This window comes from Atractosteus spatula, chromosome 4 (assembly GCF_055471065.1).
Source record: "Atractosteus spatula isolate fAtrSpa1 chromosome 4, fAtrSpa1.hap1, whole genome shotgun sequence".
In the NCBI taxonomy this organism is placed as follows: domain Eukaryota; kingdom Metazoa; phylum Chordata; class Actinopteri; order Semionotiformes; family Lepisosteidae; genus Atractosteus; species Atractosteus spatula.
The window spans coordinates 33,409,028-33,435,450 of NC_142709.1; the positions used below are offsets into that span (position 1 = coordinate 33,409,028).

Genomic DNA, 26,423 nt, shown 5'->3' on the forward strand with positions numbered 1-26,423 from the left:
CCGGACTCAGCAGGTCAGGACGCCGTGATGAAGCTTTGCCATCGGGTCTCTCCTGGACCCGCTGGTAGGCGGTCTTCCGGGCGACTGTCTTCCAATGCAGAGCAGGGAATAGCGGGAGCGCCAGGCTTAAATAATAACAAGGAAAACAAGGGAAAGGTGCACATAATGAACTAAAACAGGAAAGGGTCGGAGCGCCCTTAAGAGGAGGGATGATGATGGTGACAAGTTGTTGAAGACGTTCTCAGTGAGCACCAGGCTGACTTCCACGAGAAATGCAGCACAACAGAACAGGTAGTGGTCCTCACCACTACCTACCAAGCCATTGAAAATGGCTTTTTAGAAAAATCTGAAGTAAGGTGTTGTGTTCCTCAAGCTCACAGCAGCTTACAACACATTCTGGCACTCTGGTCTTCTTTTAAAGATGTCTCTGGGCCCTGCCCCCTGGTCCACCAAAATAATCCAAACTCAGCTGAGCAACAGATGATTCAGTGTTCGACTCGGTCGGGAAGACAAATGGACTCCCTCTGGGATCAGTGTTGGCTCCCACCCTGTTTAATCTGCACATAGCCCCCCCAAAAACCACATCCCAAAGGTTCAGACATGCCGATGACGTCCGTCTGCCAACACGTCACAGTTTGACACCCTGGGCCAGGTCCTAAATGAGGACAAATCAAAAACGTGAACAGTACTGCCTCACATATCGACTCAAACCAAGCCCCTCAAAAGCAGTATCCGGTCTATTCCACCGCCAGTCTGCAAAAGCTACAAAGAAGCTCAACGTTCAGATGAACAACCAGAAATTGCATACACATACTTTGGAGTAATCCTAGGCAGGACACTGATCATCCAGGAGCACTTAAAGACAACAGCAGCCAGGGGTAATACAAGGAATAATCTGATCTCCAAACTTGCTGGTACAACCTAGGATGCTGCCACTACCACCCTCCAAGGGCTTTGCACTGTCTTTCAAGTTCAAGTTCAAGTTTATTGTCATTATACTCATATACAGGTATATGGTATAACGAAATGCTATTTAGCTAGCTCTCAGATGATCATACATCAACAGAATGAAATAAAGGATAGAAAATTATGGGGAGTGAGCTCCTTGCAGTAGAATACTGGGCCCCTCTCTGGGCAAGATCATACATACTCACAGAGCAGACACCCAGCTGAACGGCACCATGTGCATCATCACTGGGACCCAGCACTCCACCCACTCGCCTCCTAGCAAACATCACTCCACACATCTGATGACTCGGAATGACCCGCACAATCCTCAGAGGAACAGTCTGTACCTGCCACTACGCATTGCCACACAGTATTTAATCCAACAAAGACACCTCTGCCAAGAAGACAGCCAGTCTGGAGAAACCCTCCCCAGCAAGACTTTAAAGCCAGCTCCACCTGGGCTCAAGAATGGGAATCACTGGACTTAACCACCAAGCGCCTCATCACATGCCCGACCCAACAAGCTCCCAGCTGTCACCTTCCAAGAAAAGAGCGGTCCACTCCCAACTGCTTTAGGACTCGTCACGGTCCATGTCTTGACAGCCTCTACAGGTGGGGAATTAGTGCAAGTCCACTTTATTCCTGGGGGATGTGTGTAGAGGACTGACCAATCTACAGATTACACACCCTCCACATCGCCAGGGGACATGCTAGCGCTTGGCTCAGGAACAACATAAATAAAAGTTATTCGGTACAGCTCTGATGTCCTGGTTTGCAATAAACTTATGACAGGTTCTAGAATTCCGTTTCACAACTGTGATGAAACCTGTTGATATTTATGCAAGGAAAACAACATATCTGTTGACTGTTGATTTGTCAATTTCTTGCTCATCAGTATGGTGCTAGCTGTCAAACAGCCACACCGATGACAGATCATTAGCAGGCCATATTAGATTCTTATAGAACAGAAATGCTGCTTCATGTCAAATCCTCTGCAGCTTTGTTTAGACCCACACTGTTATAAAATGCTGTGTAATGGAAAGATATAGCAAATTGTCCCTCTACTGTCAGTGATAAGTATAGTCAACAGTGCCAGCTGGGACAGACCCAGTTTCAGTGCTGGTGAGACCTGGTACAGGACAATATAAAGATAACAGACGTGGCATTAAAACTCAACAACACCGTGGTCTTAGAGATTTACCGATCTTACTGTCCAATACTGTCATCTCTGTAAAAAGTGTGTCATCACAGAGATAATAAAATGCCAATAAAATATATTGAAAAATACATAAGACATATGTGATATAAAATTACTTGAAAATAACTTTCTCTAAAGAACGGGGTTATGGCCAGTGAGTGGTTTATTAAATGACAGGATTTTTGAAGAGACTTAACTTCACTGGTACAAATCCCAAATAAACCCACATATTGAGATTAAGGGTGATTATAAATAGAGTGCAATCCTTTATCTCGTTATTGTAGGTTCGCTGTCAAATATTTTTTTAATAATTCCCAAACAATGGAAGCCAGGAGTTGAAGAAGAGCTGAACCTTTCGTTCTCACAATTATTTTTTCCTCTTTACAAATAAAGGAATCATTTCTGAGAAGGCTTGACTGATTATTCTCCCTGGAAGATAGTGCATTTCTGCCTGTATTATGGGACACTGTATTTTTATTTTTCATTTTAGAGTAGAATTATTATCTTGCTCTAGCATTGTGAAACACCATGAATGTGAATTTACACTGCAGTACAGTACGATAATTTAAGGATGTACTGTACCTGTCCTAATGATTAAGAGTCTTCGAACATGTCCTGAGTCTTTTGTACAGCATATTCCTTTGACTCGGTAACTACTTTAGAGAGCAGCAAATTCAACATTAAGACGAGAAAAGACTATGCGAGTAAAATCGTTGTTTAAACTCAGAAGAATTAAGGAAAGAGAAACTGGAATCGATGCAACAAAGTAATTTTAAAGTGACATAGCAGCCTTTCTAACCTGACCCCCGTTTTCTCTTGGACCTGATCAGTTATTCTGTCAGTTAGCAGGTAGGGGGCTGACACCTGGACGAAAACAGCCTACGTACACGCAACTACTGTATATGGCGCAATAGTCTTGATAATTCTGCGTTGTACTTTCTATCCTGAAGTCCGTGTTTGCATGCAGGCGCCGGGCTATTTCAGGCGTAGACTTATTTCGGCGATGATTTAGCAGCATGAGCGACCTCGATAGCATTGGGTTTTCACCGAATAATAAATACTAAAAATGTGCTCCAAGCACAACCGACGCCTCGAACGTGCTGTCATTTTGCGTTGAAATACTGTGGATGCTCTACTCAAGTATGTCATATTTTTATTTAAAAAAATAATCGTGGCAAGCATAAACTTTGTAGTTTTTTTTGTTTACCGTCCTAACTAGTGCAAGAAACATTTTTCAAAATAACATAAAAACCCATGACTTGCCTTTTCGCTCGACGCTCCGGTTAAGAGACCGTCTCAGCTCATATCTGTTTTCTTTTTTTTTCTGGGGAACGCGCTTTCTTCTCACCTCAAAGTCCATCTGCTGGTGCAGCTGCCGTGAGCTGTCGTGGGCAGGTCCGAGGTGGCAGAAGGAGCCAATCGAAGACAAGACGTGCGGGTGTCCTCGCCAGGTGCACTCGCAGGCTCACCTAGGGAAGTCCGCTGTAACAGCCTTGTTTTCTGAACTGCCTGGCAGCACCGCGACATGAACGGCTCCAGCTGTTTGCCACTGTAAACATAAATGTTTCCTTGATAGGTTAGAGACGGCGAATGATGGTTATGTACATTTTAAGGTTTTGCAGACGGGAGCGCCTTCTGTGTGGTGTATGTATGATTTGGGTCCACGTTGTTTTTTCCTATATGTTTTTTCCTATGTTTAGATTAATTAGTCTCTCTAAATTGTTTGTGCTGTGTATCCTGCGCCAGACTGCCATCCCTGTCCAGGCTGTAGCCCTGCCTTGTGTTATATGTTCTTTGAACGATCCTGACTGCGTGGTCATTAAATATCTCATGGCTCTGTTAGGGAAAAGGGAGGTAGGGAACTGGGATAATCCTGGTGTCCCAGGAATTCCTTAATTCAACAGGTGACTTTGGATAGCCAATATTTAAATATCCATCTCTTACTAGAAAACCTACTTTAATTGTCCAAATCAAACTGACTCTCTCATTTACCATGTATTAGACTAAAAGCAATATAGTCCTTAAACTATGCAGAGAATTCCTACAAAGTAAAAAAAAGAAAAACTCCAAGAAACTTTACTCATGTCTACATTTGCAAGTGACAAAAATTGTGTGTGTTAGCATACGTATGACCTGGCCATTATATTTCACAGCAGTAATTAACAGTTCATTACCATACTTATAATACAACCTTACTGTTGCTCTATGCAAACATTGGCACAGTTTCTGGTAGTACTGATTACCATAGTTCATTGTTATTTATTACAATAGGGCACGAAAATCATTCAGACTCATAAAATAGAAGAATATGAACCGTACAGCCTGTGGGTCCGGCAATAATGTTTAGCTCATCCCAGCTGGTGTGGGCATCTTGCTTTAAAACCCTCAGACTTTAACGTGATTCCCTTTCGTTTCCTCCAGCCCTAAGACTTGGAACATGACTCTAGTTACATTAGTTCAGGTGGGTAGCTGTTCTCCTATGTTTTTTCTCCTATGCTACATTACCTTTGCTTACTGCCCTGTCTTTCTCACACCTGAAGAAGGCTCCACGGCCAAAACGTTGTGTTTTGCTTCTTCTCTTTTCAGCATGGAATAAACCTATTTCTAGTTACATTATGCTTCTAGCAGCTTTTATGACATATTTCTCCCTTCAACTCGTTTCCCACCTCCTACATCAATGCAACCCATGTGCTATATGCAGTGTGTAGACTAACGGACAGAGTACTTGCTTTGGCTGCTGGTGTCCCTAATAAAACTAATAAAACAAGGACTATGGAATTTGAGGAACACTGTCATCCAACACAACACAGAGTGAGCGAGGGAGCTGGAGGAGAGGATCCTTGACAACTTCAGAAGGAGGATGAAGCGTAACGTTGCCAAATGGTGCTTCTCAATGGTGAAAGAGCACTGGAAGGGACCTATACAGGGACTACGGAGGAAAACCCTGTTCCTTTGAGCTCCTGAAGAGGACTGGACGACTGCAGTTTCAGAGCCGGGACAGGGGAAGTGGTAGGGTTTGGACGGACTCTTTGTCACGGTATCCCGTAATCAGAGACAAGCCTCTACCAATTCCAGAAGAGGTAGACATCAGATCTGATTATCCACTCAGCCCTTTCGATCACCACCACACCTCCCAGCTTTAGACTACTTTAGAAGTGTTCACAGTTACCTCGGTGCTCAGTATGGGGTTTCGCTGTCGAGCCTCACGTCAACGCCTTCGGAGTAACTCTCTCGAGCCCTCTCCTGTATTTCTGGTTCCCAGGACTTCGCTTCCTCTCTACCACGATTCTGGATGTCGTGTCTGGATGTACATCTGGTTTTCTTGACCCTCGTTCCTTGAACTCTGATCAACTACTGCATAGGGTCCTTACTACCATCTGCTCCAGCTCACGTCGCTGTAACACTTTTTCATTGTGGGCATCCAGCCCCAGCATCCACTTGCACCCATTGATAAAGGACCATCACCTCTTTAAGACCTTTTTTGACAGGTAGTAGAGATTGTATGGTTTGTTAGGGTGTGTACTCATTGTGAGATGTATCTTGTGAAATAAAGTTTATTTTGTTATAAAACAATGCAGTGTGTAGATCAGGGTGCAATCTACAGAAACATTATTATAATCGGAAGAGTTTGAGGCCATGAGGCACTTTCCACTTTCTTTGGTTCATGCTTTTGTGCCATATTGTTTTTTTCTCATCCCGTTTGTTAGATTCCACAGGGAAGATGAATGAAATGGTTCTTTTCAGAATGAACAATGATTGAGAATGAATGGTGAACTACAAACTAAAGACACGAGCAGAACCTACATGGAAGTGCCTGAGAACAGGAGGCACTTCTTCACACACAGGGCTGTGGGAATCTGTAAAAAACTGCCCTGCCACATTGCCAAAGCCGATACCTTGGCTTATTTCAAGAAACATGACCCTGTACAGGAGCAAGTGCTCTCGGGAGATCTGATCGTTCCCAGGCTGCTGTCCTTTTTATCTTTTAAATGTCAGGTTTCCTACTTGCAAGACTGTCACCCGAAACCCTTGGAAAATTCTCAGAACCTCATCAAAAAGCAACGACTACTGTAAAAGTACTGTGTACCTGAGCTGCCATGTCCATCATTTTTAAAATTTCTCCAAGCTTTATTTTGTGTTGGTTTTAATTTGATCAGATTTCATCCTGCCCCTTAGAAACATCTGAGGTCTTGACAAGACTAAAAACCATAATCTGAATCTATTTCCTAGCCTGCGATGTGACTGGCTGACAGCAGGCTACACAAACATTGCTGCAAAGTGCAGGAAACATGTGCCTTGAAATAAACCAGGCAGGACCACAGAGGAGTGCTGCAGGTTGGTGATTGTGCCAGAATCAGCGCTTTGATTCCTTTGTCAAAATCTAACAATGGCAAAATGGGAGTGACAACAAAGGCTATTGACTCTTTTAATGCATCTTCAATAGTGCTTTAGTACAAAGTGCTTTTTATGTTGGCCACAGTTATACATCTCCTCGCCTCTTCTTCCACATACTGTCCATAGCTTGACTTTATAGCATGGAAAAAGATCAAAGGGAAATCTCTTACAGAGGGATGTCACTGTCTTTTTTCAGTCGCTGATGAGTAAGCAATGTATTCTTCCTCCGTGCTGAGAACATTAGGTTATTATAACCTTGGTTCCCTGCAAAATACAATTGTTACCTCATGGGAAATGTGCCAAATCCTGAAAAGGAGAGAGAGCGCTTAGGGGAGTGTGACCAATCTGTCTTGGCACCGAGATGCAGGCGTTCTTCAATCCTCCCACCAGCTTCCAAGTTAAGTTGCTATCCCAGGACGGCTGGGTGTCAGAGGAAGGGTCCTACTAGCCAGAGAAGAACTGCCAGCGTATGAGCCCAGTGACTGCATGTGTGCTGTGCGGTTTGCGGTAGGCCACCACCGTAAAGACGATGGGTTATCAAAAAAATAGATTTTTCCCCAAGTCCAAATGCCTTAGAACATGGCAATCCAGGAACGTGAAAACCTACTTACTGAGTGAGAGGCAGCGGAGACCCAGGGGAACAGCGAGGAAGGTGTTGACAGCAAACAGCCAGATAGTGCTGGGTGTCACAGAAACAGGGTTGAGTGGGGTGTGTGCCCAAGAGAGCGTGTTGATGTAGCTGGCTTTGGAAACAGAGCGTGGTGCAGGAAAACCCATTCTGGATTCGTAGTAGTAGTAAACAAGAGGTCGAAGCCAGGTGACTCGGAGCAAAAATAGGAGATCCACAAGACAGGACTGAGACAATCAGGCAGGGTTTGTAGCACAGGAAAAGGAAAGTGTGGGAGATAAGGTCAAAACAAACAGGGTAGAGAATCAAGCAAGGCACTACACAGAAAACAAACACAGACATGATGCGCAAGGGGCTCCACACTCAATAACAGAGCCCCAAGCTCTGTCAGGTCCGAGTATTTATTCTGAGGAGCAGCTGCAACAGGTGTGGTTGCAAACTGACTCCAGGTGCTCCAAACGTCCAGGTGATTCATTCTGCAGCAGCAGCTGGCTAAGAGAGGCAGGTGGATGATCACGTCCTTAGCTGCCACAACCCAGCTAGCTTGTCCCGCAGTCCAGCAGCCAGGGTCAGCATGATACTCAGTTAAAGGGGAACAGCAATCCCAATTATGCAGACCGGTTATTAAATCTTGGTTACAAAAAAAATCATGGATGTTATAGAAATATTTTACAAATTTCTAAGTAAGCACAAAATCGTGAGCGCTGTCAAAAATACTGTAAGTCATCATGTTGTTGCAAGCCCCTGGTATCGCCATGGGCGAGAGCAAGAGTTGCACGAATTGCGACATGAAGCTGCCCTTCCTGCTCACTAGTCACTGTAATGACTAATGTAACGGGATGTACGAGCGTATAAGTACAGATTGTACAGCAGACATTTCACCACAGAAATTTTACAACGTGATCTGCATGTAGAGTTATCAAGTAGTTCCATTTATCAACAAAACTGTCTTGAAATCAATAGCAATATTTCTATTGGATTAAAGATGTGTTCAAAAGATTTCTTGTTTACAATGAAAAAGGGCTGCTTCATGTCACTGGAAGGTTTGTTGCCTTGTTCTGAATCACAGAACTTGGTGCTGGGCACACCTGGAAAATTATTTAATCTATTTTGTGATGTAATTTGGAGGTTTTACAAGTTACTGTGTACAGTTGACTTTTATTGTGGTCTGAAATGCACTCATCAATGCGGATTCTTTCTAATCCTGAAATATAAAAATAGGGTTGCAGTTCCCCTTTAATAAAATACAGAACCTGAGCTGGAAACAAACTAACAACCATGTTTCTGTTTAACATGCTTAACTTTACAGGAATACGCAGACACAAGGTTCTTACATAATAAGAGTATAATAAAATTATTTTTTATTAAATGTTCACATTTTACCTTTTAATCTATAATTAATCATTGTATATAAAAATGTAAAAAAGTTTAAATTCTAATTATTTGTCCAAAAAAGTAACACCTTGGTATTGTAAACTCACAAACACAACACAACAATACATCTGTTAAAGAATATAGAATAACTGGCATGTGTATTAAGACCAGTCCATTCTAACATGAAATGTCCACCAAAGACAGATTGTGATCCTTTGTGGATACCGTTTCATCGAAGTGATGTAAGTTTACAAATTTATTTGAAAATTATTTAGCCTCAAACACAACTCCACATTTCATAAAAGTATTTTTTTTTATCTCTAATTTAGCTTGCCAGGATAGGCTCTGCATCCCCCTGAATTCAAAGAAGCAGATAGAAAATGGATGAATGGATTTCTATTTTATCTGTACACAGCATGTGAATTAACAGCACGTGTACACCTATTTCAACTACATCATTTCTATAATAATTATTCAGTTCCTTCCCTTAACTAGATTTTAAAAAGTTGTCAAAATTAAGAATTTACTGAATCAATCTTATACTTTATAATTACTCATGTCAGTCTCTGTAGTGTAGTTTCCATTGCAGGCAGTACGGTAGAATAGCTGCCTATGGATGCATATTTTTCATGCTGCTAAAACAAACTCAAAGGTTTTGAAGGCTCTGAGGATGCCTTTAATATGGAAGATCAGGGCTTTTTTCAGTGGACCAGCTGTGGGCAGAGCTGGGGAAGGAGTAAAGGGTGCCAACAGAGCCAGGAATTTTCTGGGCGAGGCAAGAGCAAGGAACGTCCTGGCACAGCATCAATGAGCAGCTCCAGTGGGTTAGCAGGTGCCTTCAGGCCTTGGCTACATTTGTGAGTAGAGTGATTACAGAATACCTGATGTCCACTGTCTCTTTTCCAGTTAGCATAGGTAATGAACCTCGAAATGCCAAGCCTGAGTAGCCAACATTTACTTGTTTGCTCTGAGCCCAGAGGTCGAGGGGCAAAATGTGCTGGACAACAATTTACAGCCCTACTTACATAACTCCTAGTCATCTGTAAAAAATACAACTGTTAGCGTGATTCCTCCTTGCTTACTTTCACATCCAGCTTTGTGAGATTCTGGCTCGGCACCCAATCTGGACCCAAGTTCACATTAATGTGTTGGGCTCCAGACCCAACGAGCTGCCAGTCTAGGGCACAGATTGAGGCCTGCAGAGCAGATGTGGTCAACAGTTGTTGTCTGTAGCTGGGATTCCTCATATTGTGGCAACCACTTGACTGGCAGACACCAGGGTTGGCTGGGGTGTGAGATGGGCAGGAAACTGTGACCCAGGAGACCTGGGTGCTGGGAATGTATGGTGGTGTGGGCAAGATGCAAGAGAATGCTAGCAGCGCTGTGAAGATCGCAGCATGGCGAATGCTGTATGGGCCTGGTACATGGATGGGAGCAGTGCACACACTGGTCCTTATCTTCCCCAGATGGCACAGGGCTTGTCACTGCAAGCTTAGTGATTCCTAACTGGAGTTATTCACTGGTAAAATACCTGCCACACACATCCCACATGCCGACAAAGAGGAACTGGTGAGAGGTACAGTATAGAATTTGGAACAACACTCTCACAAAGGACCATGTGGTTGATTCTGCCCCTCTGCTGTGCTAGAAAGGCAGACACGATGAACATTGGATTACAATGATTACAATCTGATTCAAAGTAAGAATGCTTTTCACTAAAATACCTAAAAGTAAAACAAAAATGATCAAAATCTCTAATTTAAATCTAAACTAATTTATTTCCAGTGAATGTGCTAATCCTAGGCTTCTGATTCAAGTCAATTTCTGTTTGTAAAGGGCAAGAAAAAGAGATGGTGAACTAAAAAGTTCTTCACAGTAATTCGGTGGTTGCTTCCACTGAGGACGACTGAGGAGTGTTTCCAGCTGTCTGTGGAGGGTGAGGTAGGAGCGGTTTACTCTTAGAACTCCCTGAATGTCACACTCCTAAAGAAAAGACACATACATCTTCAGGTCAGACAAAGCAAAGCCTAATTTGTGCATCTTGACCAAATGAGATTTCACATATCTGGATAAATACCGTTTCTCACTGTGGTTAATGTGTTTTTATGCTGCTCTACAGCCCAGGCTAGACAGTAATGATTTAAATATCTAAATTTAAAAGAGTGATGGAAAAGTCCGATCCAGTGACTTTCAGTAATGAGGAAATCTATCTGGAACAAAGCAGACACTGCTCTGGCACACAGGAACACTGCCGCGTACGAAACTAGTCCAGGGATTTGGCACCACTGCTGGAATAAGCGGACACAGTAAGGGTACAAAAAGATGAAGGCTGTATAAATGGTCTGGTTGAAGCAGGCATGCCACTCCAAGGCTGCCGGAAGAGTGGCAGAGACTCTAGGGCCAGTCTGGCCTCACCTGTCCGGCGACCTGTCCAGCGAGGAGCGGTCCAGGGGAGAGAGGTAGGAGCGCTCGGGGGACCAGGAGGCTCGGGGGCTGAGCGAGCGCCGGGTGGGGGAGGAGGAGGACAGGCCCTGGCGACGCAGCTCCTGCACGGCGCGCTCCCTGGGGGGGCGACAGGAGGACACACCCACTCACCTTCGGCTGCGCGGACACAGGTGCACCCCTGGCGCCCGGCCACGCTGCCATGCTGACGGCGGTATAGGACAACAAGGTGCTGAACCAAGCTGAGAGCCAATTAAACCCTCCCTCGCTTTACCGCACTGTCAGGTCTTTTACCTTTGGGTTTATCAGAACTCAAACTGTGCAAAACCTGCATAGGGGCATGTCTTCACATGGACTGAATAACAGTCCCAGACAAATTCAAAACACATGGACAGAAAATTCTGGAGATGCCACTCACAGACTAATAAAACAAAATTGTGCTCATTACCTGACCGCTTGCCTACAACCCCTGAAGACATAATAGCACACAGTAAGTGTAATTCTTTTTTTTTGTTTTGCACATCATCCTAAAACAAGATAAATCCTTAAAACTCGAGGGAAGCTTGAATTCCAACCACTTAAAACTACTTGAAGCTATAGTAGCATCCATTCCCTGTGTATACTTTTCCCTCCCAGTTACCTTTTTGATTTACTTGAAAAACTGATCACATTTGTACAGCTATTCAGTCCCTTCAGATGGATGTAGCTGTTCGCACTCATGAAAACAAGCCTGAAAATGCTGAAATCTCAACATGCTGTGCAATATCAATTGAATTGAATTGAATTGAATATCAGGCAACAAGAGACTGAGTAGCTGCTGTGCTTGTGACAGACTGTCACTGTGCCATGTGAGTCAAATTTCTCACACTGCATTTCAAAGACAGCAGGAGAGCTGTAAAACTGCTGGCAGTTAGCTGCTGCACAGTGAGAGCACTGACACAGTGCAAGACACGGTCTGTTGGGGAATGTCACACCCACTAAGGCGGTCCTGAAGAAGGCAGGCACTTGCAAGCAGGGGCAGCGTGCAGGAAGGCACGAGAACAGGACGCACGCTTGCCTTTCAAAGCGCTCGGTGGAGAGCTGACGTTTCGTCTTTTCCAGTTCGGCCTCCAGCTGTGAGGCTCTGCTCCTGGCCTGTGCGACCTCCCGGCTCTGAGTCACTCTGTTTGCGCAGATGACAACACCCAGCCAAGTAAAGAAAGAGAAAAGAGAGAAGCAGGCTTCAAAAGAGGTTTTGTGGGAGGTTCACTCAGAGAGAAGAATGAGTGGCACAGAAACGAATAGATGAAAGCTGTACATCTTTAAAAAAAAAATCAAATAAAGATGTTTTGGTTCGATAAAAAAATCTAAAGGAACAGAAAAATCATATTCGGTTCTCTCCCTCTCAAGGGGCTGTCCATGTATTTTCCAAAGGGAAACTCTTGTTCCTATAATACAGAGATCAGAACTGATTAACCTCTCTGAGCCATTATTCTTTCAGCAACAGGTACCATAAGTCCATAGGAGGATCCCTTTGATCCCACTGCAGCCTTACTCCCCTGCCTAAAGCATCCCTACTTTAAAATCAATACCTTCAGCCACTGCTCCCTCTCTGCTTCAAACATCTGCCAGACCTCTGGAAAGAAGGCAAGTTTCCCCACACAGAGTCATGTCCAGAAAAGATTGCCTACACCATGTATACTGCTGAAATTTTCCTCAACATCTGCCATCACACTAAGCCCACACCTACATTATAAATACTTGGTCGCTCTATAACCTTGGACTTTCAAAATCCAACTGGTTCCCAATCAAGATAGAGCCTAACAGGAACTTTGTTTTGACCTGTAATTTTTACAAATTAAAATTTATAGCACGGCTACAGCACAGCTCTATACAACACTGAAAATGTGTGCCCAAATAATATCTCATTTTGTGGTAAAACGAACAATCCATCTTTCATTTCTGATCACTCCCAAACATTTCAAGAGTTTGAGACCTCTATGAAGAAGGCACGTTTCCCCACACAGTCGTGTCCGGAAAAGATTGCCTACACCACGCATACTTCTGAAATTTCCCTAAACAGCTGCCACCACGCTAAGCCCACACCCTTCTTCCTAGCATGTAAAACAGAACAATGGTATTACTAAGATCCCGATCCCTTCACTTCTAGCAACATCGGTCACAGAAGGGCCCGGGGACCTCGGCCGCGCTGCTTACGCCCTGCTGTCTGCCAGGGAGAGCTTGTCCCTGAGCAGCTGGATCTCCGTCTGCTTCTCCTGCGTGTGCAGCTGGCTCTGGAATTCCTTCTCCCGGTTCGCCACCAGCAGCGACTCCAGGTTCTTCATGGACAGCCTCTCGCTGGCCAGCTGCTGCCTGAGGAGCTCACCGTCTGCGCGGTAGGACTCCAGGTCACGAAGCGCCTGGGCACAGAGGAGACAGTGGAGTGCCGCGCGGGGGCGGGGGCAAAGTGAGAACTGCCCCACAGAGCGCGGCGTCCACGAGGGGAATTCCACCCCGCAGGACAGTTTCACACACCCCAACACCGCACTCGGGCCACTGCGCTACAGACTTTTGTGTTGACATAAATAACAGCGGTACCTTCCTTCTTTGGAAAGGAAGATTTCCATCGTGTAGAAAATAATGCAGACCATATTACAGTACCAGCCGCAAAACAAGAAAATTTTTAAAGTTTAACGCATTTTGAAAAGGAAACAACATGACTTGCTGAACAGGACATCTGAGGTGCTTTTAAAAAATGTAGGACTGCATAATTCAATTGCTATAATAGACTTAGAACTGCTCACAGCATTTTAGGAAACTCTCACTTGTCTGGTAAGTGTGCTGGTGCAAGTTTGAGTTAACAATCCATTTTACCTTGGACCACTTGTGACATATCTCGGGTATCCTGAAGAGAACTACCAGCAAAATCACATTTACAGCTTCTCACACCAGTTCAGTCAACTCACAGCCTCTTTGCTGGCATCCAGTTTGATGCAGAGGTCCCTGGTGGACTCCAGCTCTGACTCGGCTGTGGCCTGCTCGGCCTGGGCCTGCCTCAGCTCCTCCTCCAGGCGCTGGAGGCTCCTGTTCAGCTGGGAGAGCTGGCTCCTGCTGGCCCGCTCCGCTGATAGAGCCTGCAGGACCCACACACACACATGTTCGTCACCACCTTACGAGACGGGCTCCTACTTCTTCTGTACGTACAACACGACAGAACACAGGTCGCATTCAGAAAGAAATGGATTGTTCCCATTACGAGACTAAAAGGAGAACCCTCTGAAGGTCGGTCTCCTTAGGAAAATGGAGAAGGTAAAGGATTCCTAGGCGGAGTCAGTATCCAAGGTAGTCACTAAGAGATTTAGCATCTAGGTGGATTGCTAGGTGGATTGCTAGTAGCAGTTGAGCTGTACAGGAGACCGTACAATACTGAGCATAGAGGTGTGGACTGAGACGGGTTTAAATAGCAGGTCAGGCGTGGAATGTTAATTCACGATGTCCAGGTGTGCCCGTAACAGTTCCACTTTTTATATACAGTATGTGTTGACAAAGGGATGATTATAAAAAGTTCACTGGCCTAATCATGAATACTCTGCAAAGTGGAAGGATACTATTTTTTATCCCAGAGACGGGATAGAGAGGACACTATTGTCCATGGCTTTCACGGACTATTTGGGTCAATATTCCAGAGACCCACATGGATCTGCAGAGGCTGTCATGAAAGACAATCGCCTGAGCTCTACATGGCTATATTAAAAATGCTTTGCCACTCTATATCCTTCCAATTCCAATTGGTTTCTAATCAAGTTAGGGCCTAATAGAAACTTTGTTTTGACCTGTAATTTAAAAAAATAATAATTTATAGCACAACTACAACACAAGTCTATAAAACACTGAAAATGTATGTCCAGAGAACCTCATTTTGTGCTGAAAAGAAAAATCCACCTTTCATTTCTGATCACCCCCAAACATTTAAAGAATTCATAATTCATGAGAAGAAGGCAGGTTTCCCCACATAGAATCCTGTCCAGAAAAGATTGCCTATGTATACGTCTGGAATTCTCAGTGTATTACCCTGTAATTTCCTTTCAAATGATTTATTGAAATTGTCATTTTCTTTGATTTGGAAAATGTTATTATTTAGTACTATTATATCCTCACATGCTAAAAATGAACAAACAAAATGACACGGGGATATCTAAGAACATTTCTGAACATCCTGTGAAGACCCTGAATTCCTCAGGAGAATCGGAGCTGGGCAAGTCTTGGCCTTCCCTGCCTCGTCGACCCAGCACGGGCCGGATGTCCAGAGAGCCCTCACCTCCTCCAGGGACCCCTCCAGGGCCTCAGCCTTGTCTTTCAGCCGGCGCCTCTCCGAATCCCCGCTCAGCAGCTCCAGGCGCAGGGAGCTGGCCTCGGCCTCTGCTTGCCTGGCCTTGTCCTCCCAGCTCTTGGCCTGAGCCGTCGCGCGGTGGCAGCTCTCCTGCCGCTCGCGGATCTCCTTCTCCTGCCGGTGCACACAGATGCACACGGTCTCACCCAGCTCAGCCCAGCCCACAACAGAGGCCGCGCAGGGCTCCGCTACAGCTTCAGAAACTAAATCCATCTGAGCAAGGTCACGCAGGGTGAAAACACCACACAAGTGAAGCACAATAAAGCTATTAAGCTCTTCAAAATCCTAAATTATTCAATAGAATGAAGACAAAATAACTTGGTGGCAGACATAATGAAAAGCAAGGACTGCAGGGTGGACCCCATCACCTCCAACTCTCTCACCAGAAACCCCTGTTCATTCCCATTATAAACACCCTTCTTATTTCTAGTACAGTAGAGTCGCAATTATTCAACCTAAACGAGATAGTATGTCGGATAATAGAAAATGCACATGGGCATACGGTGGCACTCTGGCTAAGGATCTATGCCTGTGGCTGGAAGGTTGCCGGTTCAAATCCCGTGGCCGGAAGAGGAATCCTACTCCGTTGGGCACCTGAACAAGACCCTTAACCCCAACTGCTCCAGGGGTGCTTTATAAATGGCTGACCCTGTGCTCTGACCCCAAGCTTCTCTCTCTCTGCCTGTATGTCTCATGGAGAGGTAGGCGGAAAGACAAATTCCTTATGCAAGAAATTGTATTTGGCTAATAAAGTGATCTTATCTTTTCTTAAATTTCGGATAATGCGGAAACTGAGTAGACAAGTCATAGATTAATGGAAGCACAGTATAAGTATGGAATCTGGTTTATTAATCTTCTGTAATACTCAAATAAAAGAATACAGAACTACTGTTAGATATTTTAAAAAATGAGTGATTGGAATCTGTTTCCCAGATGTGCTTCTCTTCCTTGCGGCAAGGTCTCGCCAGCGTCTCAGTAACGTGACATCAGTAGCAGTCGCCTCCTCTTGTTGTTCAACGTAAGCTAGTGCCGCTTCGAAAGTACAACAGGAAAATAATCATCACGAACGCGCAATCAGCTGGCGAAGCTACGTCAATGGCAGTACGTGACACACGAGAGACAGAGCAGCATCGGATTGGGCAAAATATTATGCACGCGCACGCACCATGTACAGTATACTGTATACTGTACACTATGGTGATTGGCTATGTCGGATAAAACAGAATGTCAGATAAGCGCGACTCTACTGTACATCCGTATTGCTTGCAAGAAGGACATCAGTCCCTCCAGTGCGCAGAAAGTGAACAAATCAGCTTTGCAATCTGTCACAAGGTTCAAACACTGAGGGACCGTTCAACTTCTAAATGAGAAACCAAAAAGCGAAGGCAAGTAGAAAACTAGAATCTACAGTACATGACACCCACCAAACTCAAATTCTAAACTCAGGAACCGATACAGGGCTTTGAATGGATACACAACATCATTGACCATCACAGAACTGCCATTAAGTGGCACACTGGGAATAAGCAGTTCATGAGTTAGCAGAGGTTTCTGTTTACTTCCGATTAATATCACTTCACTGGATTCCCAGTTTTGGGACTTATTTGGAAAAGGTGTGGACTCAATTATGTAAGCAGTGTTATCCTGTTATATGCCAACACACTTGCACTGTGCAATCCCAACAGTGGCTTTCATGTCAGACAAGTCCAGAGTCATTGAGGCATGGTGACATGAAACTGGGAACGTACAAGAACACTAATGATTTTAATAGGCCTAATAATCCCTGTCTTTATTGTAGTTGATACTGACACAAAAAAGGAGCCAACAGTTGCATAACCATCTATTCCAATAATTCAAAATTGTACACGACTTGCACTTTCTCATCTTTTCTATCAAGGCTGTTAACAGCGCTGTAAATGGCAGACTGTACTAGTTGTACTATTTATTAATCGCCATATTATTTTTGCACTGTTCGCCGTATTACTTTTGCACTGTTTTTTCCTGTTTGTATACTTTCTCTGTTTGCGTATTTGCACAGTTTTTACAATTTAACTGTTGTTTACACTGTTATTGTTATTGTATTTTTGTCTATTGTCTTGTCTGCTGTTCTATTTATATACCGCACCTGTGAGACTAATGAGAAACACTTTTCATAATATGTACCCCTGTAAGTATAATGAGAAATAAAGTTGAATTGAATTGAACCCATCAGCACTGTATACCTGGGCCTCCAGCAGGGTCTGTGTTCTTGTAGCATCGGAGCTGTAGTCTTGGATCTTCAACCTGAGGTCTTCCATTTCCTGTCCATAATCATCCAACCTCAGCTGCAGTGCCTGTGGGGAGCAGCAGGAGCTGTGTGAGCTCCTGGCCTGAGACTACAGCAGAGTGTTGACTGCAGAGTTCTTACGGCCCACAAGAACAATGTAATCATGGCATTCCCCTCTGTCACAGCAGAAATCCTGATTGGACTGGACCTTCATTCCGCTGGGGATGTACAACCCAGATTATGTGACTTCACGGAAAGAAAACTACTGTAATGATGCATGGCACAATGGCTCAGCAGTGCTGTAATGAGAAGCAGCTTGTTTGTTGTCAGCACCTTGGGTGGTGTAATAGGGCAGTGACTCCAGACAAAATGAAGATTCATGTCTGGGCTATGTTCCCCAGAATGCTACTGGGGGGAATGTCCTGACGACATCAGTCATCTGACTTGTTAGCACTTCCCACTTTTGTCCATAGCATTCTTGGAATTGTGCCCCAGACACGAATCTCCATTTTGTCTGGAGTCACTGCCCTCTCACAGCTGGTCTTGAATCCTCTAAGGGAGACAATAGCTCTTGCTCTACCTTCCTTGCAGGTTTTTCACCATCTCTCTGCCTCACCTGGTTTTCCAGCTTGGCCTTGGAAAGGTCCTCTCGGAGCTGGACACACTCCCTGGCCAAAGTCTCCCGGGCCTTCCCTGCCGCCCCCAGCTCCTCTCTGACGGAGTCCAGCTGTCGGCGCACGCTGCTGACCTCTCGCTCCCGGCTGCTCAGCTCCTCCTTCGTAGAGCTGGGAGCCAACACACCCACATACACAGTCCTGGGTCACACACGCCTCCAGCCCCCTGACCCAGCCCCAGGGCATCGCCATCCTTAATCCTCTTAATTCCCACTTAATTTTCCCCCCTTTCTCCATCAACCCTGAAATGGTTGTTATAGTAGCTTTGATCTGAAGGTTGGCTTTGACAATATGGCTGCGAAGCTTGTTCCACACTCCCGCGGGTTTTAAACGGCCAGAAGTGGACAATCAGGTAAACTGCGTTAGTGAAATCGCCATGTAATTAGTTACTGCCAATCAGTCACAACACAAAACTAATCTGGACTTGAAATTCAAATACACATTTGGAAAATCTTTAATGTAAAACTACCCAGTTTAAGTGTAAGCACTTTCATAGGGAGTTTAAAAAATCTTTTTCTCAAGGGTGAGAACCATAGTCCCTATGATGGAGGATGTTAGAATAAAAACTGACGCCTTACCTTGCAGTGGCTTCTACTTCTTCAATGGTTAGCTTCAAATTCTGGAGGCTTTTATTCTAAAAAAATAAAAAATACAATGTATTTTTACACAAAGCCAGACTATTCTGAGAAGAGGGAATAAGAAAACTATAATAATTTAATCTATATGATACTATAACATTATACTACAGCTCCTCTTTTCCCTAATCCACTTCCTGCAGCATTTGACTATCAGTTACAAACCTGAACAGAGGCTTCCCTTCTTTTAGAAATACCTAACATCTCTAGTAAATACTTCTCCTTCAGACCTGAGCTGAGTGTGAGCAGTGTGGTCTAGTGAATACCTTCTCCTTCAGTCCTGAGCTGAGTGTGAGCAGTGTGGTCTAGTGAATACTCTCTCCTCCAGTCCTAAGCTGAGTGTGAGCAGTGTGGTCTAGTGAATACTCTCTCCTCCAGTCCTGAGCTGAGTGTGAGCAGTGTGGTCTAGTGAATACCCTCTCCTGCAGTCCTGGGCTGACTGTGAGCAGTGTGATCTAGTGAATACTCTCTCCTCCAGTCCTGAGCTGAGTGTGAGCAGTGTAGTCTGGTTAATACCTTCTCCTCCAGTTGGCCCCTCAGAGCAGAGATGAGTTCGATCTTGTCATCCAGCTCACTCTCCAGAACATCTTTTTTCTTGTCCAGCTCAGCTGTGGTCACCTGGAGAGTGCTGACCTCTTCCCTCAGAGAGGTGATCTCCCTGAGCAAATTGTCTTTACCCGGCATACAAACACACAAAAAACAGCCCTCAGTAATACTACTGGACATTATAGCACATCTTTAATCAAGAAAAAGTCCTCACAAGGAAGAGCAGATTCAGTTTATCCATAATTGTGCAAATCACCAGACTCAGCACAAAAAGGTAGGAGAAGATATGAAGAATTTCCAGCTAAATCACTAGACATAGGGAGGCCAGGCTAGCCAGGAGGGATCTGAACCTAACTCTGCAGGCAGTTAGCATAGCTGATGAAAGCGGAGCTGCAGACCAGTTGCACTCATACTTGACTTGACCGCATCGTGTTGTTGCTGGGTTTGCCCACCTTAGCAACACAAAACAGGTGCCAAAAATTTATTTCATATGTAGAGCATGCACACCACCATACATCCTCATTGTCTAAGTGATTCACACAGAAGTGTGAATAAATGCTCTTCCCCCTGAAAAGACATGAGCAGGTGAACACATTTGTCCATGACTGCAGACTGTAACTCAATTTAACAAATAACTGTATTAAGATAAGACCACTTTATTGGCCATATACAATTTCTTGTATTAGGAATTTGTCTTTTCGCATATCCCAGCTTGCTCTCCATAAGACACAGACATACAGACAGGGAGAGAAGCTTGGGGTCAGAGCGCAGGGTCAGCCATTGTACAGCACCCCTGGAGCTGCTGGGGTTAAGGACCTTGCTCAGGGGCTCAATGGAGTTGGATTCCTCTGCCGACCACAGGTCCAGCCACAGGCGCAGATCCTTTATTACCCTAAACAGTTAGACTGCCGAGCTTCTAGGCTTAATAAAGTTTTTCCATTGATTCCATTGCAATTTCCTGGGGATACCAAGCTTACATAGGCTTCATTAAGTTCCTCTACTGAAGGTCTAGTGCTCTTGGAACCTAGTGAGTCCTCTGGAAGGGCACTAGTGGAAGTGCGATGGCAGCTTAAACGTACATGAGGAAGAATGTCCTCAGGAGCCCAGAGAGGGAGAGAAGAGCACTCACCATTCCTCTGGTCCAGCTGCTTGTGCTTGTCCTGGGAGGCCTGCAGCTCGGCGACCTTCGTGCTGAGCTTGCGCTGGCAGTCGCTCAGGGAGCTCTCCGCCTGGCTGCTCGACACCCTGTCAGTCAAACACAGGGCCGTGTCACCTGGGGGACCGTGGGGCTCAGCCTAGGCCTTCGAGCCCCATAGTATCACAACACATAGACCACCAGGTAGCATTGTCAGCAAGCTGACCTATTATTATTATTAATAATTACAGTAGTAATATAGTGGAATAAAGGTTCTTATCCAGGGCAACTGGGATACTCAGCAGTACATCTTTAAGAAGATAAAAAGCTGACTGTGCTATCTCACGCTGTTTTTCATTACATCCGAAGTCTCAGACTTACTTCCTGGAGTGGTTTTTGTTCTAACCCGTGTAGTCAGCTAAACAACTAAGCACATTATTTTCCACATCAGACATAATAGGGATTTTCTCAAGGTCTTTTGCAATTCATTGCACTAGACATTCACTTCATTAAAAGGTATGGTTAGCTATAAATCCCCCCAGAACCTGGTTAAAAGTATTACAGCTAATTACATCATTAGACCATGTAAGTAAGAACGTGGGTGAGGAAAATAGGGGAGGCTAGGTGAATCGAGTTTGACAGGACTAGATAGTGTGGCAAGGTATCCCACAAAATAACCGCAATAACCAAGGACTGCCACTAGAGGTCACCATACAGCTGGATCGTTATAAAGAAAACTCGACCTGGTGTGTGAAATACACCTGTGCACACTAAAGTTTAATTGAAATGCAATGAGTCAAGGGTTTTATTTGTATAAAATTGCATGTCAGGAATGGAAAAGAGATTGGGGAATGGTTTATGGTGATGCTCTGAGATGTTATGGCTAGATTTTGATTTCTGAGAAACCGTTTGTGAAGCAAAGAAAGAATAAAAGCTAGGTCCACTTTGTTTTACAACTGTGTTAATAGCACTCGATTTTCCAAAAGCAGCACACTGTCTGGGCTTCATGCACACTAGTACCCGGCAGCAAATTTTATAAGCATCTAGCCAGCCACTGAAGTTATAAAATGTTTTGCAGACACTCTGGAATGAAAATGCCTTCTTGTACCACAGCTGGCCACTCCAGACATAATTTCCTGACAAAGAGATTTTATATTTGTTAGCAATCTTTAGCATTTTATAGCAATTTTATTATCTTTATAGACTACCAGCTGCCTATAAGGTAACTCATAAGGCACACTCAGAAGGTTGAAAGTGTGTGCGTGTGTGCATGGGCTAATGCACGAGTGTGTGCACGTTTATGTGTGTGTGCACGCATGTGCGCATGTGTGTGCACGCGTGTGTACCACCATACCTCAGCATGCTGCACTCTGTCTTGGTCCTGGTCAGCTCCTCCTCTGTGGCATCTAACCTGCGGCTCAGGGCCCTGACCTCCTCTTCCAGAGACAGCATGGTGTCCTTCATCAGGGCCTGCCTCGTCTTCTGCTCCCCGCGTTCCTTCTCCAGCTGCGACAGGGACAGAGGAGGGTAAGCACCAGTACTGTGGCTCTTAGCACACACACACAACACATACAGGTCTGCTTTGCCAGGCGTTCAGATAATCTCAGGGCTGGAAGGGCTGGGGTCTGGAAAGAGGAAGAGACTAGATATGGAGGAGCTCTGTGGGGGAAGGAACACGAAGAAGATTTAATAATAAATAACAGCAGTGTGAAAGTTTTCACTCTAGCTTTTAACACTTCTGTATTGATGTTTTACTTTTCGGTCTTTATGTCAGCACAGTTGTGCTGATCATTCTATGTGAATCTGAAAAGTTCTTCAGGGCCAGAAATGAAAATCTGTAATGCTTTAACATCAACCTGAGCACTTTCCTTGCACGTGTAAAATTAACTGTTTCCTCTTCCTCCCTGGAATTTACATACCACTGAAGGGCTTTCACATGTCTTGTCTGTTTTACAAGATTTGCATGCCAGAACACAGTTCGACATGATTTACACATATGCACATATTGCCAGGGAGAACTGTGTTTCAAGTGGTTTCATAACTAAAAGACCCCAGAACTGTCGATTTTGGAGTGACAACTGGAGTGATGCCCAGAGCTACACTAGCGTTTATCAGTGGTGATGCTTTGTGAAAAAGAGTTCTGCAGATATACAAGTGACTATTAAATTAAATAAAAGACTGCTCGAAAATGTGACACCATGCACAAGCAACATTAGGCATGAAATCGCATGAGAAAACCATGAGGCAGGGAATGGAGATTTGCTATGCATGACTCCTGTGTGCAAGATGCGTAAGTGCTTTATTTTCATGGCCACTCTAGCCTGACATAACTCTTCCATCAGGATGTTAATTCACACGTAACATGAAAAATGCCTGCAGCACATCCTCCACTGCTAGTTCCTTGACTTTCGCTGGGCTCGTCAGCCAGCTTTCCAGCGGCCTCTGCACTGTGACGGTTTCAGAGGTGAAGGGTCTGGGCATGCTTACTATGAGGAAGGCTGACTGCAGGTCCTCCACCCTCTGCTCCAGGTGAGCCCTCTCGTTAATGGCTGACTCCTGGGATATCTGTACAAACAGCGGGAAAACTGGGAACATGAGGAGCGAGACCCCCGACCCCCCCCATTGTCTGATGTTACCACAACCATCCAGGATTCAAGTTTGTGTTTGTGTGACACTTTCCATCACCCTCATGTCTGTGGTTTACCGTGTAAGCTAAACAGCCCCAAAGGCTCTCTGCAACTCACTATGATAAAATCAAACTGGTTTGATTTTCTTGTAGCGAGTCACAAGTCGTAGAGTTGGGCAGTAGGCCAGACGTGTACTTGTGAGATAATGTGCCCATTATATTACATGTTATAACGTAATACTAATTTGATTATGATATTTGTTTTAAAGGCGTTTTATATTTTTAACTGTTTTATTTTTGTAATTTTGTTCTATATTTATAAAGAACAATTATATTTTTGAAGATGTTTATTTGTGGAAAGCAATGCCTGTGTTACATTTTTCAAGATGTTTACGTGCTTGTTCTCCATGTCGTTTCTTTACTTTCGTGCCGTGCTCCTCTTGTGCGCCACCTTAAGTGGCTGCCAACATGAGGCGGGCCTTGCAGTACTTTCGTGGCGCAATGCGAGATTTGGAACAAAGATGAAAAGTTGTGAGGGAATCGTGTAATTTGACACCCTCTAGGACAGAAAAGGCAGCGAGATTCAGCAACTGCAGTCGTTAAATTTGAGTCGTGTCGAGTCATGTCGTGTGACGCCAGCTTCACTGCAAACCCCACATTGGTGGTCAGGGCTCTGCACTTGTAACTGGAAAGCTGAGATGCTGCTGTTGTACCCCTAAGCTAAGTACTGCACCCTGCTGTGTTAATGTGTGCACACGTAACTGGCTTTAGCTAAAAGCATCAGCAGAGTAAATATAGAGAATATATATTCTCCAGCACTGTTGCCCTCTTCACTCTTCCTTTGCTTCTTCCTGGAAGTGGTACCTTGAGCCTCTCCCTCAGGCTGTCCCTCTCGTTAGTCATGCGGCGCAGGTCGGCCACGGTCTCGTCTCGCTCGGCCTCCACCCGCCGCAGGATGCTCTGTGCCGTCAGGCTGCTCCTGGGCGCGCGGGGGGACTTGATCACCTCTCTCCGCAGCCGGGCAATCTCCTCCTGAGCCTGATGCGCACAGTCGGGGACTGAGAAAAACTCTGGGGAAACTGTTCCGGCTCTAGAACTACCGAAACTCAGAATGCCAGCTGGCGTCATTTTTTTATGCATCTTTGAATGAACTGCTAGATAGGGTGGGACTTGCAATGGATTACGAGTATGAATATTAAATAGCTATTATATTTATATCAAATAGCCCTCTGTACAATTCCAAATCACCCAGGTGACATCAAGTATCTCCAGCAGCCTTATTTACTGCATCACAATGCCCAGCTTTTTACATTGGTGAGACAGGAAGGAGCCCGTTTTAGGGAACATGTCAGGGCTGTGAGGATCAAAGATCTCTCCATACCCATGGTTTTCCATTTCACCTCTAGCAGTCATGATCATACTGATCTCTCTGTCTGCCTCCTCACAGAGGGACTTTGGAACTCCTGTTGCTGAAAGACATCTGAAACCAAAATTATCCTGAAACTAGGATCATACCTTCCCCCTTCTCTCAAAGACAGACTCTTTTCCTTTTAATCCTCTCTATTCATTTGCAGGTTTTGACTTCACCCCTCTCTTCACTTCACACCAACCGAGTGCCCATTCTGCTTTCTCCTGCTGCCTATACGTGGTCATGTAACTCAGCTGCTTAACAGGATGAAACTCACGTTCTTAATTGTTCATAACTTTGCTTGCTTATGTATACTGTACATGTGCAATAAGCAGTGAGACTTCAGCTATGTAAACACTATGTGAAAGTATAGGTTTGTAGATATGATCTATATGGATTCATACGGTATATTTTTAAACATGGACAAGTGGAACTGAAACTTTTTAAGCCCGTCTTATACCCCAGATATAGTTAGAGAGAGATTGTTTCCCTCCTGATTTTTCAATCAATGCTAGTGGGGTCTAAAGGAAGTGGCAAAGAGGTCCAGCCCCTGACCTGTTGGTACAACATGTTGGTCTTGTCCCTGTCGGCTGTCAGGACCTTGATGTTGGCCTGGATTTCGGACAGGTGGCGCTCATACTTGTCCAGCATGGCCTGCAGTTCGTCTCTCTCCCGCAGGATCCGCATCAGCTCCGAGTCATAGCTGCCGCCCTGTAGGGGGCGGGCACACACAGCACATACTGAAACCGCTCAGTGTAATTTTGTACTGCTAAGCGCTGTTCCCCGGTCTACACACAGTAGAGCTATGACAGCTGTCTCAAACAGCCCCTCCAGGCTGCTCATAAAAAACAAACAAAAGCAAAAGCAGTTTATGTCAATCTAGGGACTTAAAATAAAATAATTGTTAAAAGCCACAACATCATTTTCTTCTTTTTCAGTGCCAGTTTGGAAGAGCCCAAGTCTGAAGTGGGAAACTATCAGCACATATTCAATGTTACGGTGTTAATGCTTAATATGTGTGGAATAATTACTGGAAGAAGTTCAGGTGGGTAGCTGCGTCAGCATGCATAGGCTGCAAAGGAACAAGTAATAGGTTTATTCCATGCTGAAAAGAGAAGAAAGAAAACACAACGTTTCGGCCGTGGAACTTCTTCAGGTGTGAAGAAGGCTCCGCGGCCGAAACGTTGAGTTTTCTTTCTTCTCTTTTCAGCATGGAATAAACCTATTACTTGTTACATTACTGGAAGATGTTAACTAGACAGCTCTGTACTGGTCACCAAACTGCCCGAAAGTCTTTTAAAGTATAAGAAAAATTGACTTTGTAAAAACAACAGTAACTGATAAGTTCCTGACAAAGTTATGAAACAAACGGGAAAAAAATCTCCTCGCACTGCTCTCAGAACTCACTTCGTCCACGAGGTGTTTGGCGACAAGGGCTGCTTTTGCCAAAATCACGACGCCCGAGACGAGAGGAACGTTATGAACAGGCCCTGCTCCGTCCTGTTACCTTTACTGGCGGGAGCCTGGCGGGACTGCGCCCCCGAGAGGTACTCCTCGTCGGGCTCTGGGTCCTGTTCTTCAGCATCCTCTTCCTCCTCCTCCTCACGGCCTCCACTTCCTGCGTGAAATAGTCGCGGTCCTCTTCCGGACTCTTCACGAAGGAGTCCAGGCGCGAGGGGCTGCCAGTCTTCCTGGGAGGTTTCCTCCCGTATTCTGCACCCAAAACCCACTCTTTTTCTGTGGATAAGGAGATAAAAGACTTAGGGATCATATCAAGAA

The 26,423-nt window shown here is 44.8% G+C and overlaps 2 protein-coding genes across 2 annotated transcripts in view; both read right to left on the reverse strand.

Annotated features, from left to right (window-relative positions):
- The window catches only part of cracdla (cracd like a), a 54,658-nt gene extending 51,191 nt beyond the window's left edge, over positions 1-3,467 (reverse strand). The window contains exon 1 of the mRNA XM_088914938.1: positions 3,410-3,467. The gene's annotated coding sequence lies outside the window, so the exon portion shown is untranslated. The remainder of the gene's footprint in view (positions 1-3,409) is intronic.
- Positions 3,468-8,512: 5,045 nt separating this feature from the next.
- On the reverse strand, positions 8,513-26,375 carry tsga10 (testis specific, 10). Its single transcript, XM_088913779.1, has 16 exons — positions 26,152-26,375; positions 25,200-25,355; positions 24,101-24,274; positions 23,098-23,175; positions 21,965-22,116; positions 20,605-20,720; positions 19,446-19,600; positions 18,873-18,928; positions 18,237-18,405; positions 17,577-17,687; positions 15,283-15,468; positions 13,931-14,098; positions 13,182-13,384; positions 12,043-12,147; positions 10,959-11,105; positions 8,513-10,526 (listed from the first exon to the last, which is right to left on the reverse strand). Exons 1-16 carry the CDS (start codon positions 26,227-26,229, stop codon positions 10,502-10,504), a joined length of 2,079 nt encoding a protein of 692 aa, XP_088769905.1. The 5' UTR covers positions 26,230-26,375; the 3' UTR covers positions 8,513-10,501.
- Positions 26,376-26,423: the final 48 nt, after the last annotated feature.